Source organism: Seriola dumerili, unplaced genomic scaffold, assembly GCF_002260705.1.
Source record: "Seriola dumerili isolate Sdu_G_001 unplaced genomic scaffold, Sdu_1.0 BDQW01000138.1, whole genome shotgun sequence".
In the NCBI taxonomy this organism is placed as follows: Eukaryota; Metazoa; Chordata; class Actinopteri; order Carangiformes; family Carangidae; genus Seriola; species Seriola dumerili.
In genome coordinates, this window is record NW_019174393.1 from 15851374 (window position 1) to 15871386 (window position 20013).

Below are 20013 nucleotides of genomic sequence, written 5' to 3' on the forward strand. Positions count from 1 at the left end.
TACATGGTGAAAACACTTTATTCTTTAACAACCACAAAGAGGCCATTGCAATTAGACTTATAACTCGTATAATGTATCAGTCCCACAGTACAAACACGAAATTGAATATAAAATACTGTATGTTGCTTTATGCAGACGATACATCATTATATATATCACATGCTGGCGGCTCATTTTCACAACGCTCACACTAATTAAGAGTTTCGGTCAGGATAAGAAAAACCTGCTTTAAATCTGCAGTGGCTGCATTATTACTCTGCTATCACAAAAACAGAATACCCTGGATGACTTTATGACACAAAAGTGTGTTGCTGTTCTGTAAGAGGTTCTGTTGACAGCAGATGTTGATGCATCTGGTGTGAATATAAGGAAGTGTAAATGGTTTTCAGCGTGTTAACTAAAGGCTTCTGGATCCATTTGGAGATGGACATGAGCTCAATGAACCAAAGCAGAAACAGAGACATCCTTCTGTCAGATTAAATGGATTCTAGCCTTGTAAGCTATGACAAGACGGAGTAATGCTGTTTTATCCACTTAGACAAAATCCCCCAAACTAAATTCCTCTGAGTTACAGATTTGCAGAGTTGAATTTTTTCTTGAATGCTCACCAAGTGCAGCAAAAGGAAAAATCTATCAAAAAACAAGGGACAGCGAGTTGTACGTTTGTGAAAATTAGCTTGTGTGCATGAATAAGTGTATGAATAGGTATCTGTTTCTGTTTGCCTATTTTTGCTAAATCCCGAATTAAATAATTACAATAATGGTTTTACAATACCCCTTGATTTGTCAATCGTATTTAACCATGCCTGTCACAAATGTAATTAAACAGTTGCCTCCAAAAACTGTATCTCTGCAGGTGTTTCTGTGTGTGTTTACCGGCAGACGGGGATGTCTCCGGAGCTCTGTGGTGCCGTGCCGGGTTTAAAATTGGACACATTGAAGTAGGATAGTGTGTGGTCGATGAAGCCGTGCATGGTGCCAGTCTGACTGTACATGTATTGGTAGACGAGCCGAGGGATGAAGTCTGATGTGAAGGAGATCACGAAGGCCTCCAGAGAGAAAGAGAGAGACAGAGAAATATTTTTCTGTTAGCACTGTTAAAGATTACAGCATGAGAAAATAAGTTTAGCGTGTAGAACTCCACCAGTTTTTAGTGAAAGACATTTGTGGGTCAAAGTGTTTATTTTCAGATGTTAGAAAGCACTAACAGTTCTGGTAAACCATGTTTTTCAGAGATATTTGAGGAATGCAATGTATTCATTTAGTAATATTAAATAAAGTCTGTAAAACTGATAGATGCAAGATACATTCACAAAAGGGGAATTCTGCTTCCAGTTTCCATTGCCTTGAAGCTCCCAGGGTATATTAAGTGTGTGTATGTGTGTTCAGTGCCCCAGAGCTCTAGAATAAATAAAAACTCCCGCTGCTTGTTTTTCCGAATCCTCCATAAATCTGTTTAGTATTAAAAGTAAACGGAATAGGATTTAGTCCACTGGCTGAGGACAAATCCCAAACAGAACTTTCCTGAACTCCCACAAAAACACACACACCTTGGCCTGCACAGATCAGCATGTATGGGTGTTTCAGACATAATTCTGGTTCTCATCAGGTGGTCAAAGGTGACATCTCAGAGGGATCTGAGAGCTTTAATCTGTGTTTAATATCAGCTGTCACCAGTGTACATTCATGTCTATGCAGGACATACACGCACACACACACACACACACACACACACACATAGAGAACAGATGAGAGCTGGATTACATGTTGAAACCTTCCTGCAGAGAAGTTCAAGGTCAGTGGCAAAGAACTGTTATTCACTCTTTGTTAACCTTTGACATCTATTCCTGCCTGCGATTTCTCTGACGTTACTGAACTGTGTGTGAACACTGTGACCTCAGGATTCTGTTAAAATTTTAAAATGTAACCGAATGTCTTCTCTAAATGAATCAAACACATGGTGAAAACTTTTCTTATCTTATAATGTTTTATGTAATTAAAAAGACCCTACTTATGTACATGAAACCCTATTTTTGTAATAACAATACTGACATTAGAATACGCTCCATGCAATAATTAAAATGTATGGCATCATATGGATTTATTTTTAGTTTTTTAGTCTTGAATTTAAAATGTGCACTGGAGAAGCTGCTAAAAACTAAAAGTCACCTCAGCGAGGGCATTCACTGTTAACACTAATTACACAAATGTCTCATAGTTAAGATATTTGACAATTTATTAAAGAGTAAAAGTGCTTATGTAGGATCTTCATACAGACACATTATGTACAGTCCCTTCGATTGAATACATGTCTTTATGTGTTCATTGTGTATCTGCCTTCCTCACTAATTTAATAGGATTAGTGAAAAGCAGAACACTGCATTGATACTTACATTTATAATGACTGAGAATTTTCCCATTCCACTCAGTATGTTGTACCATATACCTGCAGAAAGAAGAGCAGGAGTGAGTGCATAAGTGTGTCCATGTCGTCCTTCCACAGTGTTTCTATTCATTAGAGTGTGAGACCTGTTGGACATCACTTTACAAAGATGTCCACACTTTAAAAAATGTCCTCACTTTCTAAACATGTCCTGACGCTCTAGAAATGTCCTCACAATCAAGGTCTAAAACTCAAACTGTACTGTCTCGACTCAAAAGTACACGGAGTTCAAGCTGAAGCATGAAAGAGATTTGGTTTTAACCGAGGAAAACAACTTTACAACGCTGAACTGCTAGAGGGCGTCAGTTTGTAAACCTCACTTCGGTCGATTTTTGTCCCGTGATGTTTGAGAATTGAGAAATATCAAGTTTCAAGTTGTCTGTATTCTGGTGTATCGTACATATTTCTCTCCTTCATGCGTGTCAGATCAGCTTACCAATGTCTTTAGCTCGTACGGCTACTGGCCTGCGTAGCTCTGTAACAAACTTCTTGGCGTCCAGTCTGATCTCGATGACGTTGTTGAGGAGGGCGAAGAGAGGAGCGAGCGGGAACGAAGCCACGAACAGAGAGACGAACCCAAACTGGATGACTGCAGGAGAGAGAGGTAAACGATTATTAAACCTGCCACAGCGGGTGCTGTCGGGTCGTTAAACATCACAATAGGTTGTTAATTTTCAGTCATTTGGTACAAGTGAATATTTATAACAAGCCTGTCATAAATTAAAGTTGCACAATTAAATCAATGATACCATCCTTTATCAAAGCACGTCTCCGCTGGAGCGCTTTTAAACTAAGGCCAGATGGAGAGGTTGTTTAGTAGCTGCTCCCAGGGTTTGATAGATTTGTTTAAAGGAGGAATTTTACATCATCATGTCTTCAGAGGGTGAAAGATCGCAGCCTTTAGAGCTCGCAGGAATTCTATGTCAGAATATCTATGTATTTCCTCAGCTTGATACAGACAATAGCTTGGTTAAACACACAGTCTGTAACTTCTGCCGCTCGGGGTCTCTCAGTCAAAACAAAGACAAAACACCTAGTTGAGAGCTGTTGTGAAATAGTGTGGGATCATGGGAGTTTTTGTCTTCACCACCATTGCCGTCAGCTTCTCCTTGCTGGGATTCCTTCAGTGTCGGTCACTCAGGAGGTTCTTACCACAGAAGTCTCCTCCTCTCCAAATCAAACAGACCAGCTGAGTATAACCGTTCAAAACACTGAATAAAGCAAAACACTGATTTGAAGTCAGTGTTTGGCCGTCGCTGTGCGGCGGACACGAGGCGTCAGGGAAGGGCTGGGGGCTGAGACTGCTCCTAATGTTTCCATTGTTTCTCTGATAACTTATGATCCATTTCTGGCAGACCAGCACAACACTGACACATGCACATAAAGGATATGACCTAACAGATTTCTCAGATTTCTCTTGTTTTTAAAAGTGCTGGAAACATTTTGGGATAATGTAAGTTCACAACTCAACAACATGTATAACATAGGTCTAGTTATTTTTAGACATTTTAATGTGGAAAAGTTGCATATTCTAACTTTAACAGTGACTACATTTACATCTACATCAACTATACGCTAGAGTCAAGTGAAGCCTGTGTAAATGCTGTACTCTGATTGTACTGTAGTGTAACTGCGCTCCCAGTCAGTGATCGTAAATCCAGTAAAGGACCTATGTGAAGGATTTAAAAATACCTGATTTTAGTGGCAGCGGGTGAAATACGATGGGGCACACTGGCGCTATGCTACGTGAGCGTGAGAAAGGTGACAAATTACAAATGACATGTATGATATGAAGTAATTTTCTGTGCTTTCGGCAGCAGCTACTAAACAAAGGCAAAGTTTCTCATAGAAAACATCTTCGTACGTGCTCGGAGCTGCTGCAAAAACAACCACTTCTGCCGCGTGACAGGAAAAGAAAAGGTCGACGTGTGAGCGAGGAATCAACATCGGAAACACACATTTTCAAACCACCATCACAGATTGACATTGGCGAACGTCATTTGTCTGGTCAGGAGTCACACTGTCTGTCAGGGCTGGCGCTGTGGTTCAGATCATGCCTTTTAAGGTTAAACACTCCACAGCAGCTAAACTGGGACTTTTTATGATTAAGCTGTGTGTGTGGAACTATGTGCTGTGTATCTATGCTGTATGCTTGTGTCTGATTGGATAACCCACACGCACAACATCATTGACTAATTATTTAAACTAAGGTTGATGGGAATGTATTATGTAGTGCATCACAAGCACACACAGCACAGTGACTGTGGGGCTGCAGGCAGGAGAGCTGCAGAAACAACTAGTTCAATCACCAGAGCAGCTTTTCAGATAAAAGACTTAAGTGAAACAGCTGAGCTCGGGCCAATAGGAAAGCACAACAAATATGAGCTTAATCACTGTGAGAAACTCTAATAAACCAATTAATAAAGACAAATAAATGATCAAAACAACATCCACCTGCTTCTTAAGGCTGTGGACAGGAAACATGAGAGAGACGAGGCGGTTCGCCTGACTCTGGCTGATGTGTGGAACTTTAGCAGTGTGGGAACGGGGATTTCCAGCGAGCCGGAGACAGCCTCACCTCGGGACGCCACGCAAAGACAAAGAGTGGAGAGGAAGAAAATACGACAGCGGCGCAGCGAGCGCTAGAGGGCAAGCTTAGAATAACCTCGCTATCTACCTGAGACGAGGTTGACGGGTTCGAGGCTGGAAAACACAAAGGAAGACACACACACCTTAACACGAGCATGGGGGCTTACAGGTACTGTACACACACACACACACACACACACACACACACAAAAATAATAAATGAGTTAACACAAACCCAGGAATACACACAAACACACTGACAACCATGTGTGAGTGTGTGTTTGCATGTAGAGAGCAGACATTTCTGACATTCCTTGTTGTGTCATCCCTCCTCTGTTTTTCTCCTCCCACCTCCACCTCCCACATCTCCTCTTACTCCCTCATTGAGAAATCTGGATGAGGCCTTTATTGTGCCCCCCCCCCCAGTCCCAGTCCCAGTCCCCAGTCCCAGGACAGGCTAACCTTGAGCTTCATCCACGTCTCATTTCAAATGTCACGCTGATCATTTTTCATGTAAAATAATAAACTGTGAACTGCTTTAGCTGCGTGAGTCGCTCGGTTACAGCTAACGTGACAACGCAGCAAATTCAAATAATAATGTTTGAGTGTACAGATGACTTGATTTAATGTTGAAAGCAACACATACACACTACTTGCTACTTGGCTTTGCGGTCACTCACACACAGTTTGAGAAACACTGAATTTAGCCTCAGGCAGACCCAGACTCAGACTCTGTTGAGACCAGAGTCAGAGACTAGCAGACGGATCAGAACTGTTAGCGTAGTTGTATCATATACGAAACATCATATGGATGTTAACAAGGTTAAACACTTGATTTTAATCAGAGGGGGTCTTTAAGGCAGATCCTGATTCCACCAAAAGCTCTGCTCATGTTTAATATTTAATATATACAGTATATTCCTGCTTCCCTCAGCCTGCTCCACGTTAGCCAGAACTCCACATTTACAAGAACATTTCTCACACAGAACACGTAAATATATTTCACTGACTAAACTATATTTGCTATTTACAATTTCACCAAAACCTCAGTGTTTTTATGGCTTTGACATTAGAGCAGAATATATCCAGTTTTACTGCTTCACATATACAGATGTTCCCAGTTTTCTAAGGTCAAGCTTGTTCCTGCATGTTTACTGAACTGCTGCTGCACTTTGATTCAATCCACCAGTGGGAAGTGCTCAGAAATATCAAGCTGTGCAGCCGTATCAGCTCGCACTGTCTTTCTCTATGAAGTTGTCTTCTTCTCTTTTTTTAATCTGCTGGCTGTGTCGCTCTTCAGCACATTTTTTGCATTTATCCGCTCTATACAGACATTCAATCATCAGTTAATGTATTCGTTGCTGCCTTGAAGCAGATGGTTTCACATTCAATTACCTTTTACCTGTAAAATAACTCCAGTCTATAATTACAGCGACTTTACAGTCGAAATGTTTCTGCTGCTGTTTATTGTTTGAAACATTTTTAAAGATGTTGGCGAAAAAGCACAAATCTTAATTCATTTCAGCCATTATAAAGACTGTTGTCGAGGTAATGTAGCTACTGCTTTTCTCCGACTTTTACAAACAGCTGGATACGTTTTGACTTTGACTCAGCAGCGTGGTCAAGCAAAGTTAACTCCAACTGCACAGTGATGCTAAATCTTTCTCCCTTTCTGCACTTCAGCATGGCTCTGCTTGTGTTTGTACAGGCAGCTGGAGGAGGCCAGGCTTAAAGTTTCTCTCCAGACATGTTTTAACTGTGTAAAAATACTCTGCTATGATTAATGTTTTGTTTTACATGGTTTTCCAACATAAAAAGTGCAACAAAAAAAAAAAAAAACACCATATGGATGTTAACAAGGTTAAACCTTCAGAGGGGGTCTTTAAAATCATTCCAGAAATAATATGTATTTCAAATTCCCATTTTCCCAATATTTGATACAGATGTCAGTGCGCTTTCACACACACAGGAACTGCATTAGTGGAGTCTCTGAGTTCTAATATTGTGTCGTGTATTTAATCCAGTTTGTTGTTGTTGCTTCTTCAAACATTTTCATGGGAAAAACAGACTCTCCCATAATTCAAGTGTTTAAATCTGCAACTTTAAAGCTCCCGTCCACTCAGAAATATGTTTTGCTTATTGTTTACTTCACTTGAATGTTTGACCTTAACTGTCACAGTCTGATACTAAAGGGTTGTTTTCACATTCATCTGCTGAGGGATGTTTACTTAACATATCAAACACGCATACGTACAAAATGGATTTGTGTCATCGCAGTTTGGAGTAAATCCTTGTCCAACGTGTTACTTCAACAAGTGCGATGAGGAAACCTGATGCTTCCAGGCTCCAGCTCCATGCTCAGAACATGGAGAAACCAACAGTATTTACACGTAGTATTCATAGATTCTGGATCAGTCGATGAGACAGAACGACTAGATGTTATTTCTACCAAGATAATTATCTGTTTTTTTTTTTTTTTTCAACATCCATCCATTTTCTACCGCTTATCCTCTAGTAGGGTCGCGGGGGGGCTGGAGCCTATCCCAGCATCCTTTCGGGCGAGAGGCGGGGTACACCCTGGACAGGTCGCCAGTCCATCACAGGGCACACGGAGACAAACAACCATTCACTCAATTTGGGGTAACCAATCAGCCTAGTCCCCATTTGCATGTCTTTGGACTGTGGGAGGAAGCCGGAGTACCCGGAGAGAACCCACACAAGCACGGGGAGAACATGCAAACTCCACACAGAAAGACCCCGCGTCCGAGCCGGGACTCGAACCCGGAACCTTCTTGCTGTGAGGTGACAGCGCTAACCACTGCACCACCGTGCCGCCTTTTTTTGCAACATCTCTGTGGATATTCAACAACTTTCATGAATCTCACTGTCTGTGAGCGAGACGATCAAAACAGCTCTTTACGTGACTAATCAGCTGATCACAATTGTAACCAAAACACTGATATTTAAATCTTAGCGGCTAAATATCAATCCTCAGTATTGATTCCTGCAAATAAATATTCAATTATTCAGTGCGGCTCCTTCTTCAGCTCAACCTCTGACTTTACTCTTAGGTTACGACCGAGCAGGTGTTGGTTTGTTGTGACTGAGGTTGGCCGTAATAGTATAAGAGGTGCGCCTAGAGCTGTGCGTGTGAGTGCATGTGTTTGTGTGTCTGTACTCTGAAACATAAAGTCAACACCTGCAGCTCTTTACCAGCTCCACATAATAACTTTCTCTTCACGGGCAATGAATCAGTCAACTCTAATTGGCACATATAGTAACTGTCCTCCTTCAAACTATTCAACCTGTGGACGGTTTCCAGACTGACAATAATGATGATTTTATTTTCATTTTTCTTCTGTGTTGACTTCATCTTTCTTTTCTTTTCTTCTAGTTGTTTTGTCTTGTCTTTGTCAGGATGAGATGCAGCGAGCCTCTGGATATTACTTGATTTACAGTGTTCTTTCCACCATGTTTAACTGGTGCCAACAACAGTAAATCCAGACTGATAATGCCAAGCAGCCGTGCCACTGCCAGTTTTCCACAGAAGCTCTGAATTCCCTCCAAATGCTGGACCAGCTGATAAGGTCGAGGTTATTTAAAAAATCTTATTTACACAGTTCCCACAGTGACCAAGGCGAAAACCTTTAAAGGATTTTCATGACTGTTTCTCTCTCCAGTCGGTCTCATCTAATTATGAACGTTATGTTGTGTTACACTGTGTTATATGTTTAAATTCCCTGCCTTTATCAATATGTAGCAGCCTTATAATTTCACGTGATGTGTCAGACAGGTCAGGGCTTAAGGGTACGCTACATTTACTGTATCACTTTTACATAAAATTTCATACTGTACTGGTGCCTGAGGAGTTGTCGTGCTCCTATAGGCTCCTGTAGAAAACTCCAAAAGCTTGTCTAAAGACCGCTCAGTCGTTCTGAATCCAGTCCACAGTCCCTCTGCTTGTTAGCCTTCCAACACGGTGGCCTACTCCTCCATTCATCCATCAAACATCCAGTGACAGGCCTGTATAAGCACGCTGCCATTTGCTATCAAATCTAGACAAATAAGGAATTACAAAGGAAACACTATTTTCTATTTTAATACCTAGAAAACTGCCTGAAAAAGTGAAAGCAAATAAAATTCAGGCTTTAACCAAAGCAGTGGAAAGAGTGAATGAGACTGAAAGCCATTCAAAATAATGTCACAATGCTAATTACATGTAGGGCTTTTAAGGTTAAATACCAAACTTATACACAGCTGAGATTGTTTACACATGAAAGAGGAAACACATTTAATCTGTGACTACATTTACACTGTTTATGTGCTTTGGTTTGTGACAGACATGAATGTAAACTAATCATCCTATATACAGCGTGAGTGCACTGCTGCATGTGCATGAATGAAACAGGTTCTCCAAACTAAATGGGTAAATACATTGTTTTCCATCCACTGCTGTGGTTCAGGCTCAAAAACTACACACTAACAGTCATAAGTCACATGTCTCGTGTTGGTGTCAGGTAAATTCAAGCGGCAACCTCCGATGCTGAAAAATGAAGCCAACACCGAAATAGTGCAGTTCTTCAAAGATGTGTGTGTGTATGTGTGTGTGTGTGTGTGTGTGTGTGTGTGTGTGTGTGTGTGTGTGTGTGTGTGTGTGTGTGTGTGTGTGTGTGTGTGTGTGTGTGCAGACTCACTCATCTCCATGTACTCAGGTGTGAGGCCTTCAAAGGCAGCCAGGGCGTAGTCCAGGTTCCACTGCTGTGGAGGCCTCTCCTCCTCCCTCTCCTTCTCTGCTGATCCTTTAGCCTTCAGTGCTCGCACCAGCTTCTTCAACTTCCTGTCAGGACAGAGGGAGAGCTGTGTGAGAAGAAGACTGCGGCTAATTTTGCGTGGGAAAAGTATAAAATAACAGGCAGGTTGACTTCTCTCCCTGATAAATAAAACACCAGTATTTACTTTACCTCAGTGATTTTAACATATAAATGTGAAGCAGGGTGGTTTTGGTGTATGGGATTTGTTCTCAGTAAACTTTCTCTTGAACACAACCTCTGCTTGTGAAACATAATAGCCAAACAAGTATTTACAGAGGTGCAGTAAAACTGACATTTCATTGAAAACTGACGGGAGTTAGAGCCAGACACTAACTGTTTTTTAAGAACTGTGAAGGCTTCCAAAGAAATTGGCAGAGATGTTCAGCAGAAAACTGAAGCTGTGTGATGCTAACAAGCTGCTGCTGGGAAAACACAGAGGGAGAGAGAGAGAGGGAGAGCCAGGTACAGAGATACAGAGAGTGTGGTGTGTTGCTGTAAGTGCACGCCTCCGTGTAAATAACCCCCACTTACAGTATCTGTGTGTGCGTATGTACAGTAGTGTCTGCAGTGTGTCCTTATGCACAGTATACAGTGTTAATATGTATGTATGTATTGTTGGGTATTAATCTGTATGCTTGTGAATGTGTGCAGTGCTCGTAAAAAAGCTCTAATAAAAGCAGCTAAATGCTTCACTGCATTATTTATGTGGTCGTTGCACAAACACAAGGGAGTTACGGTTTTCACAGTACACGCAAACACACACACGCAGTCATGTGGACTGGATGTATGTTGACGTTAAATGTTTCATTGAACCTGAATTTAGCAATATTTTGATCAGAATGTGAGAGAGGTGCCAACCTGCACGGCTGGATGCCGCTTTTAGCCTGGTGTAAAACTGAGCATCTGACAAGCTGGACGATCAGTGTTGGACTTACATTCATCAGGTGACCAGAAACACCGCGTTACTGTACGAGTGTGATACACCAGGGGTTTTCAAAGTCACACACTGTGTCCCAGCCTCTCCTTAAAAAAGCATTTGTATGCCTCCGCCAACCAGTCAAGTTGCAGTTAACATCCATACCTGTCCAGATTCATAAAACGCACTGAAGGCTTTGAAGGAATTTAATAAAAGGCGCTCAGTGTATTTTCTGGCGAAATGGAAGTTATCACACTGAGAGAAACAAAAAACAGAGTCTGTATGTGTTCACAGGCTCGGCCAATAAAGCTGATTCTGATAAAACACAGTTGTAGTTGGAGCCATGATAGAAGACAAAACTTCAAATGCAGATGTTGCTGCAAAGAAGCTACAAGTACTAACACATGGCTGCACGGAAGATCTACACAATCACCACAGTTTCAAGGTCAAAAGATGTGGAATATGATCACAAGCTCCGTTTCTGATCCTGCGCTGTGTTGGTGAATAATAAGTTATCTCATTTTTTTGTCTTAAAATGAGTCAGTCTTTATTTTTGTGAAATTGTCTTACTTGTATTAGAGTAATCTATGAGCTCGCTAAAACTGACCTAACACTACAGACCAGCCTAAAATATCTTTGTGAAACCGGCCCCTAGATCTTACATCTTCAGACAGAGGCTGCATACTGGCCCACAGTATAGGCCCTGTGGTGTTCCTGGTCGCCTCCCAGGTGCGAAAGCTTTTAAGTGGATGAATGTGAAACAGATGAGGAGATGGCATGTAGTGGTATGATGGTATGTGCCCTGGATCTCTGATCCCACGGGACGTCCTGGAGAAACATCAGCGTTTGATGAGACTCACCTAACGGGTCAGGAGGTCGAGCTGTGCTCACAGCAACAGTAACAGTGCGGCCTGAGGCTGAAAGGCCCCTCTGTTGTGTGACAGTTGTTATAAACAGAGCTGACCTCTGACGTTTGGGATTTGCATGTAAAAGCTGAGCTATTACACAAGATGGAGAAGCACTGTACAGACAAGGGGGGAATGTTATCGGAACATAAAAGAGGGAATGTTGTAAGTGCCTGTGTGCATGTTGGTATGTGTGTGAGGTGTCGCTGGCTCTTCAGACATTAGACAACACATCTTACCTTTGATCTTACTGTTTTTGTTAGTAATCCTCTGTAGCGTACTTACGGGATGCCGATTTCAAAGATGTTATTCTGGATTAGCTGTTTCCCCAGCATGATGATGCTGAGCTGAATGCACAGCTCAATGAGGCAGCCTCCTGGAGCACACTGAGGGAGACACAAGCACGACATTTGTACACGTATTCATCCTCACCTGATGTTTTACATATTCAGCCAAATGAAAAGAACAAACCTCCTCCATCCGATAATCGTTAAAGACATACACGTAATTTCCGGGTCGACCTGCAAACCTGCAGAAGCACAGAAATGTTCCTTTTAATATTTCTTGGATTCACTCAGAAGTGATGTTAATATTTTTTTCTAAAATGGATGTAAACAGTTGTGTTTTGGCATCAAGTGAAATGACATGCAAGGCATGTTAGAGTAAGGCGTTGATGTAAGGTTCCCAACCTTTTCCAACTCATGGCCCACTTGAAAATCTCAAAAATGTTTGCGGCCCACATCTGACCCATTACCATATGGAGGCCAAATAATGCCTTCTTAGAGAACTTTATATTTTAAAGGTAACAAACATTCAGGACTGAACTGAAAGCAGGGGGAGCTCAGTTTTTCTTTTTTGATGACTGAAATAATCTTTTTAAAGTTCCTTTCATTTTAAAACATTTACATACATCATTTACATTTTCATTTGTTTTATAATTACTGACTGCTTCACGGAACACTACTTACTTTTCCTGTTATTTTTTATGATTTGCTCTCTGGTATGTATATAAGCTGCTGCTGCTTTGTTGAATGTATATTTATTGTACTTTGGAAGAAGCCAAAGACAAAGAGACAAAGCTGGACAAGAAAGTAAATCAATCAATTACATTTTTTCACCAAAATCATACTGTTGTGCAAATGATTTGTTGGCCTACAGTTGGGAACTATGGTTTGTGGAAAACCTCCTTCCCGACCTAAATGATGCCTTTCAAACTCCACTGTGTTGGCTCAGAAATACATTGTTACAAAGTTAGCTCATAAAAAAATTGACATTTTGGAGATACATGATTCTCGCGGGACAGCTGCGCACGAACATACTCCTGCACACACAGGCACAGGACTTACCGGCCCTTGAAGAAAGCCACATAAAAGATGGGAGCGTATGCGTTCATAAACTTGAGTAGGAAGGCTTTGAGGATGAGTCGCTCCTCAAAGTTGGTTTCCGTTTTGGGAATCTCTGTAACAAAGAATTTGACACGGCATTGTTTTTATGAGGTCAGGGCACAGCGTGGGGGGGGGGGCAAGTTAAATACACTTAAGGTGGAACGTATGTACAGTATATTAGGTGTGGCTAACATCCAGATGTTAGAATTGGTCATTGTATTATATGAATGGATGTTAAGGTTTTCTTCACGTAGAAAAGTAGTGATTCTGTCAGGCTGACTCTTGAATCAGAGTTATAACATGATCACTGTGCTGGAAGTAGGTTAAAATACTGGCACTTTTCACAAGGCATCTCTCTCTCTCTCTCTCACACACACACACACGCGCACACTTTCCCTCTTTCTCACAGTTTTCCATCCCATTCTTTTCCTCTATTTCCGAGGTTTGAATATGAATGTAAATGTGGTTGAAACCTCCTGGGACGACTGATGGGACGGCTGGAGCATGAAAACATCAAAGTTTCATCAAACTGTCCACCAAGAGGCGGAAAGACTCTTTCTGTCTCTCACCCTCACAGATGCAGGATGATTACATGATGTAAAAACGCTGATTTACTTTATGAGTCGCAGAGGCAGACAGAATTTTTTCCTTAACGTTTTTTAAACATGTCATGAATATGGAAGTACAAGTGACTGAAATCACATCTGATTCGCATTAGTAACAAGAAAGAATAGGAATCAGGAAAAACTCAGTTGGACATTTAACCGATTTAATTGTGTTCTTAAAATATTCTTTGATTGACAGAGCATTACTGAACTGAACTGTTTTTATTTTAAGGGGGTGAAATCAAAGTGAAGCATGTCGCTCGTATATCAATCAGCAATGTGCTCTTACTCTACCTTGGAAAAAAAAATGTTCCCTGTACTTAAAATAGCTTCAAATGTTGATTGATGGCAGTTCTGAGCTAACTTTTGTGTTTAAAGTATTATTTATTGTCATATCTGTGCAGTAAATATTAAGCTACAGTCAGAACATGTTTAGACTACCAGCTATTTGATTAATAAACACATTATACACTGTTGCCCATAAATTGTAATAATTTTGTTTTCAGACACAATCCTCTGTTTATTCCTATTTAAATGCATCAGTAATCACTTTGGTAGAGATTAACTTCTAAAGTTTTGAGAAGATATACACTTTATCTGTCAAGAATAAATCACATTGTCACAATCATTTCATGGAAAGAGGTAAAAAATATTTTATTCCAACTTCATGAGCAACAGTATGTCTTGAATATATTGTGTATGAAACAAAAGTTTGAAACAAGTTATGGTTTTAGCAGGATATTATGTTGTTTTGTTGTTGCCAGGCAAATTGTTTCCACCTGTTTCTAGTCTTTGTGCTAAGCTAAGCTAACCATGGCTCTAGCTTCTCACATGCCATACTGATATGAGAGTAGTATAAAAAATGTCATCTCACTTTTGAGAAGAGCGAATATAAGGTTTTCCAAACATTTCAAACTATTTCTTTAAAGAAGCTATTTGTAAGGTTTCTCTGCTTCTTGCTTGGAGCCGGTCGTGGTGATTGTCGCTTGACAAGAGCTTCAGCCATTGTTGCATTTACAAGACAAAAGGTTATACTGCATCCTTTGAGTAGCACTACATCTTCAGGGCAGGAGGCTGCAGCTCTCAGTAAATAATGAGACAGGCCAGGGCTAGCTGGCTAGCATGCTAACTTCAGTAGAAGAAACGACTTAATAAAGACAATAGTTAACATTGGCGTATGTTACCACCACTGGAGACAGCTCTTGGCAAGTTAAAGAATGAAGTGTGATGCTGAACTCACAACTACACTTGTAAACTGCCGTCACTGCTCACGTTAGCTATGTAGCAATTGCAAAGCTTACAAATAGCTCCTTTAATAATTCAGCAATCTTGGCTCTGAGGCTAGCTAGTAATGCTTGTGGTAACATTGTTTGTTAGGTTCTCTTTGCATTAGGTTCTCAAAGCAATCACACTATAAGAGTAACTAAGTGTATGTGTTTCTGTACCTAGCTCGGTCAGCCACACTGCCACAGCTCCGTAGATTTCATCAAGGATCAGAATAACCACTAAGTTAATGATGACCGCAGTGGCCGTCACTGTCACCCGAACATTGGACTTGGTCTCCGGGTCGGGGCTCATTGCCATCAGGGCCGACACTGTGATTCGGTAGACAATGACCCCGAAGACTGCTGAAAACGTCAGCCCAAACTGGGAGCAAAGGGAAATAAAGATAGGAAAATGAATTAGTCATCATGTCATCATATTTATGTGATAGTCACAGTGCAGTGGCTGGAATTAATATTTATAGGAAGACATCGATGTAGGTCACCGTACTTGTACAATAACTCTGTCATATACATGTTTATTTTTGTATTTAAAGTGCTCTCATCCATTTACTGAGAAAATATATGATCCCTAGTAGAGCCTTAACCTGATTTTTATGTACTAACCATGAAGAGGATAGAGGAAACGTTGATGAAGTATCCAGGAAGACGGTCTTTCCAGGTCAATTTGTCTATGGCAGTCTGGCAAGAAGGATGAGGGGTGGGGGGTGGGGGGTGGGGTGGAAAAGAGAGGAGCAGTTTGCAGTTACTCATACAATCGACAATGCCTCATTAACCTTTTTAGGAAATCTGAGGTGCAGACCACAGAGCTCCCTACAGAGACATCCAAAAAGAGAAGAAAAAAGCTGTTTCATTCATAAAAACAAATCTCAGTGTCCTGCTTCTGAACGCATCGTCACAGTCCCCTTCTCTCCTTTCAAACGTTTTGGGAAAGCTGAATGGGGAGTGGAAGCTGCAGCAGCACTCTTGGCATCTGTATGTCGCTGCCTCCACAGGAAACATTACTACGTCTCAACAGAGAGGAATAAAGGAGCACAATAGCCCGTTTTACAGTCTGCATCCTAAATTTGGAGACCAGCTGGAACGAATGTTTTCATTCCATAGAATCTCCTGTACCCAGGCGACCCCCAGTTAATGTGTTTTATCCATTTTCCCAGGCACTGACATGGGAACATCGCTGTAAAACTTGCTTTAGTATTTAAATGAAAAAAATTACACAAGAAGATGTGGGTTAGTGCAGTTACTTCTGAAAGTGAAACATTTGCTGTGTCAGATCTGGACTCTTTGACCACTTTTAGACCAACTTTTATACTTGACGATTTTTGCTACACGTACAAATTTGTTGACCTGTACTTAAAGAGATTCTTCAACAGTTTGGGGAATACACTTATTTGCTTTCTTGCAGAGTTAGATAAGGTTGATACCATTTCATAGCTACAGCCAGGAAACAGTTAGCTTGCACTAAAAAATTTGGGGTCATGTGGTGGATTATCTATTGGATAGAATTCAGTGAATCCCTCAAGTCTCTGCTGGTTGTGTGACCTTGTGTGATGACAAAGCTTCACAAAGTTACTGTGCTCAGCCAAGAAATAGTCCTGACCTTGTCTTTTTACACTTTTTTTTGTACAGATTGAACACATCAAATATGTTCGTTAGAGAGATTTAGATATGTTGGCAGGCAGATTCTTTGTCTTTCTTTCTGTCTTGGCCGGGACCAGGCTCGCTGTTTCCCCTCTGTTTCCACTCTTCATGTGGAGCTAAGCTAACCCTGTCCTGACAGTAGATTCACATTTACCTACAAATGTTAGAGTGGTATTGATCTTCTGATTGAACTCCTGGCAAGAGAGCGAATGAACATTTCCCTAAATGTCCTTTATAGAATGAACTGTATTCAATTCAATAATGTTAAGGACCAGCATCCTGCTATTGACACTAATCACTAATCCCTACCAACTCCTTGGCTGTTGTTGACAATAGCTGACCTGTGGCCCACCTGTAAAGAGCAGGTTCTAAGAAAATTTCGGTGATTACAAACACAGGCTGATGTCACTGTGATTACTGGATGCATCTCCACCAAAAGGAAATGCTTTATCATTATTTCATAACAAACCCAGAGCGAAAAAAGCACAGGCTTTTTAATGAATAAAACCTATCAACAAATACATTGTTCAAACTCTATCAACATTCAACTCATCAGTGTCAATCAACGCCCAAAGTTGAAACCGATATGAGAACTGTGAATCCACTCTGTTATTGGTATTATTTGACAGGCAGGTAAAGGTGAGCTGCAACAGCGGCCAAGAACATGAGATCAACACAAGACAAAATCAGTAAAGTCTGGTCCAAGTTGTATTCACTGATTAAAGTTCTGGGTGATCCGGTGTTAAAAACAGCAGGTGAAACAAAATAAATGAGAAAAGAAATAACATTTTAGACTTTCTTAATGTCCTCCAACTTGCTGATTCTCCCCTCGAAATTTTCCCTTACATTAGTGTATATAACAACGTTCTCTGCCCTGAAACCCAGTGGGAGAATCTGACCCACTTGCTGCTGCTGCGACTCGACCGCTTGTGGGTAAACACGATTTGATCTCTGGAAAGACAAATGCTGCATCTACATCCCCAGGAATGCGACCCCCTTCACCCAGGCACCAGTGATTATAGGTACCTACACACATATACTTACATGGGCAGGCTGAGGCAGAGCCGGAGAAGAATTTCACACACAGACGTTCACATTCACACAGACCACACAGAGATGGACCGAGGCCTGTGCGCTGGAAGATCTTCAGTATGCTAAGACAACAGCACCATCTAGTGAACACAATGGCTCAGTACAACCTGGAAAACACGCTTCCTCGATTTTCAAATGCACAGCAACCTTTATGCAACACACTGCTGCTGTTTTGTTCATGCTGTGAATAGTACATTTTAAATAGAAAAATAAATAGTAAATAAAACACATAGCATGTACCTCAGACATAAAATATATGATATATATTTAACATATACAGTATGTCCTGGCGACTGACAGCTGTTTGTGTCGCCAAGGACACACTGACTATTAGTTGGAATATAGAGAAATATGTGAATTGTGTCAATCTCACATCATCCCTCTGGTATTCCTCCAACTCACACTTCCCCTGATCCACATGCACAAACCGTGCCTCCAGCTACACCTGTCTGACAGGTGACCTCTGACCTTTGTTGACTACTAAACCCTGTTACAGACATGAACGCACACTGCAAAAGCAATGAAATCTATGTGTGTGAGTACAACAGAAGAACATAAAAGACAAACAACTTTAAAAGAACAAGTTCTATGCCGAAACTTTCTTTTATATGAGACCTATATTTTGACACATTATATTTTGACACATTAAGATGTGCATAGAAATAAATCACTCAAAAATTATGTGAACAAGAATGTGTATTGATTATAGGACATATATTCAGTATAATCATCAGTCCAATAAACACCACCCCAGGAAGAAAACCATCCCTTTTCTCAAAGCTGGAGAGAAGCTCTGTCCACCACCACAGACACAACCACGCCGACTCTCCACAGCCTGCTGGAGGGTGGAGGACTTGTTGGTATATCAAGATCTGCCTTTTGGGCCCAATCCTTCATTTCAAGCAAAATACTAAAGAACTTTTCTAGACAAGCTTTCTGCCGTCTTGAGTCTTGATCATACTCCAGGACGGATGAGGACATAGATGAAATGTTTAACACATGCAAAGGATGCTGACCTCCTGACAGTAACATACAGCATATGAAACATGTGTTCAGTTTCTGTTTCTGGTGCATGCACAGTCGGCACACTTGTAATGTTGAAAAGGGACTGTGCGGACCCTCACGGACTTCAGCAGATGACAAACTTTATGTGAAGCAGAGCATGAACTGGCCTTTACACACACACACACACACACACACACACACACATACATCATTTAAGGACAAAAGGACCTTCAGAGTGGAAGTGTGTGTGTGTGTGTGTGTGTGTGTGTGTGTGTGTGTGTGTGTGTGTGTGTGTGAGAGAGAGAGAGAGAGAGAGAGAGAGAGAGAGAGAGAGAGGGAGACGGTTGGTGGGGACAGCCATCAGAGAGAGGAGTAGTAGTAAATGGGTCAGGTGTTATATTTGGTTTGTAACCTCCATTGAGGAAAGCCCCACAAAGCCTCCATCTCGTGACAGAGAGTCGCTCAAAGTCCTTATTTCTCTGTCACTCACTTCCTGTGTTCATCCTCCTCCCTCCCTCTGCCTCTCTCTAATCTTCAGGTTCCTCCCTGGCATAACATTCAGGCTGAAACTAAAGTTCATTTGCATTTTCAAATAACTGCTTAGGCGACGTCTTCAGGAGTTTTGTTTGACCAAAAGTCAAAAACCCAAAGATGTTCAGTTTATAGCGTCAACAAGTCCTCTCATTTGAGAAGCTAGAACAAGAGAATGTTCAGAATCTTTTCACTGCCTGACAAATGACTGAAACCATCAATCAATTTATAATGTAGGTGCTGATTTCAACTAATCAGTTAATTGTTTCAGCCGTACATGATCGCTTATGTCAATAAAAACAATTACAATACATTCAATATTCAAACCTACTTCCACCCTCAGAGGATCGATGAACAGGTTTTTATTTTCACACATACACCATACCCTGGTGTGTGTGAAGAGGATGTGTGGTCCGGAGGGATTGCTCACAGTTCCCCAAACAATCACACACAATGACCCAGTGACAACTGGACATACACATGCTGTCACCCCCTTTGTACTATAGATTGCACTATATTTGCAAACTGAAGGTGAAATTTATGTTCTATATAGCATCATCAATTCCCACAATGGGACAAAAAACTACTATTCAATCCATGTGTCAGTAGTGTCAGAAATTCAGCTATTCACTATAGAGTACAGTGACTACCGAGCATCTCTTATAAATAGGCCTATATAGTGTTATAAGGACTGTTCCTGTCTTAATGCTGTTTTTAACCATATAGTAGAAAGGCAGATGTCCATGTGCTGTTTGATTATAAAGCAGGTCTAGGTTCTATATTAAAACTGTGAAAGTATCAAAGCCT

General features: G+C 41.0%; 1 protein-coding gene across 1 annotated transcript in view; it reads right to left on the minus strand.

Moving 5' to 3' along the window:
• Positions 1–20013, minus strand: part of LOC111224676 (anoctamin-1-like) — a 76746-nt gene that overhangs the window by 13640 nt on the left and 43093 nt on the right. Inside the window, exons 14-22 of the mRNA XM_022749253.1 lie at positions 15544–15618; positions 15100–15301; positions 13011–13122; positions 12136–12193; positions 11950–12050; positions 9727–9869; positions 2880–3032; positions 2394–2446; positions 877–1049 (exon numbers count right to left, since the gene is read on the minus strand). Coding sequence (XP_022604974.1) covers positions 877–1049; positions 2394–2446; positions 2880–3032; positions 9727–9869; positions 11950–12050; positions 12136–12193; positions 13011–13122; positions 15100–15301; positions 15544–15618 — 1070 coding nt within the window. The remainder of the gene's footprint in view (positions 1–876; positions 1050–2393; positions 2447–2879; positions 3033–9726; positions 9870–11949; positions 12051–12135; positions 12194–13010; positions 13123–15099; positions 15302–15543; positions 15619–20013) is intronic.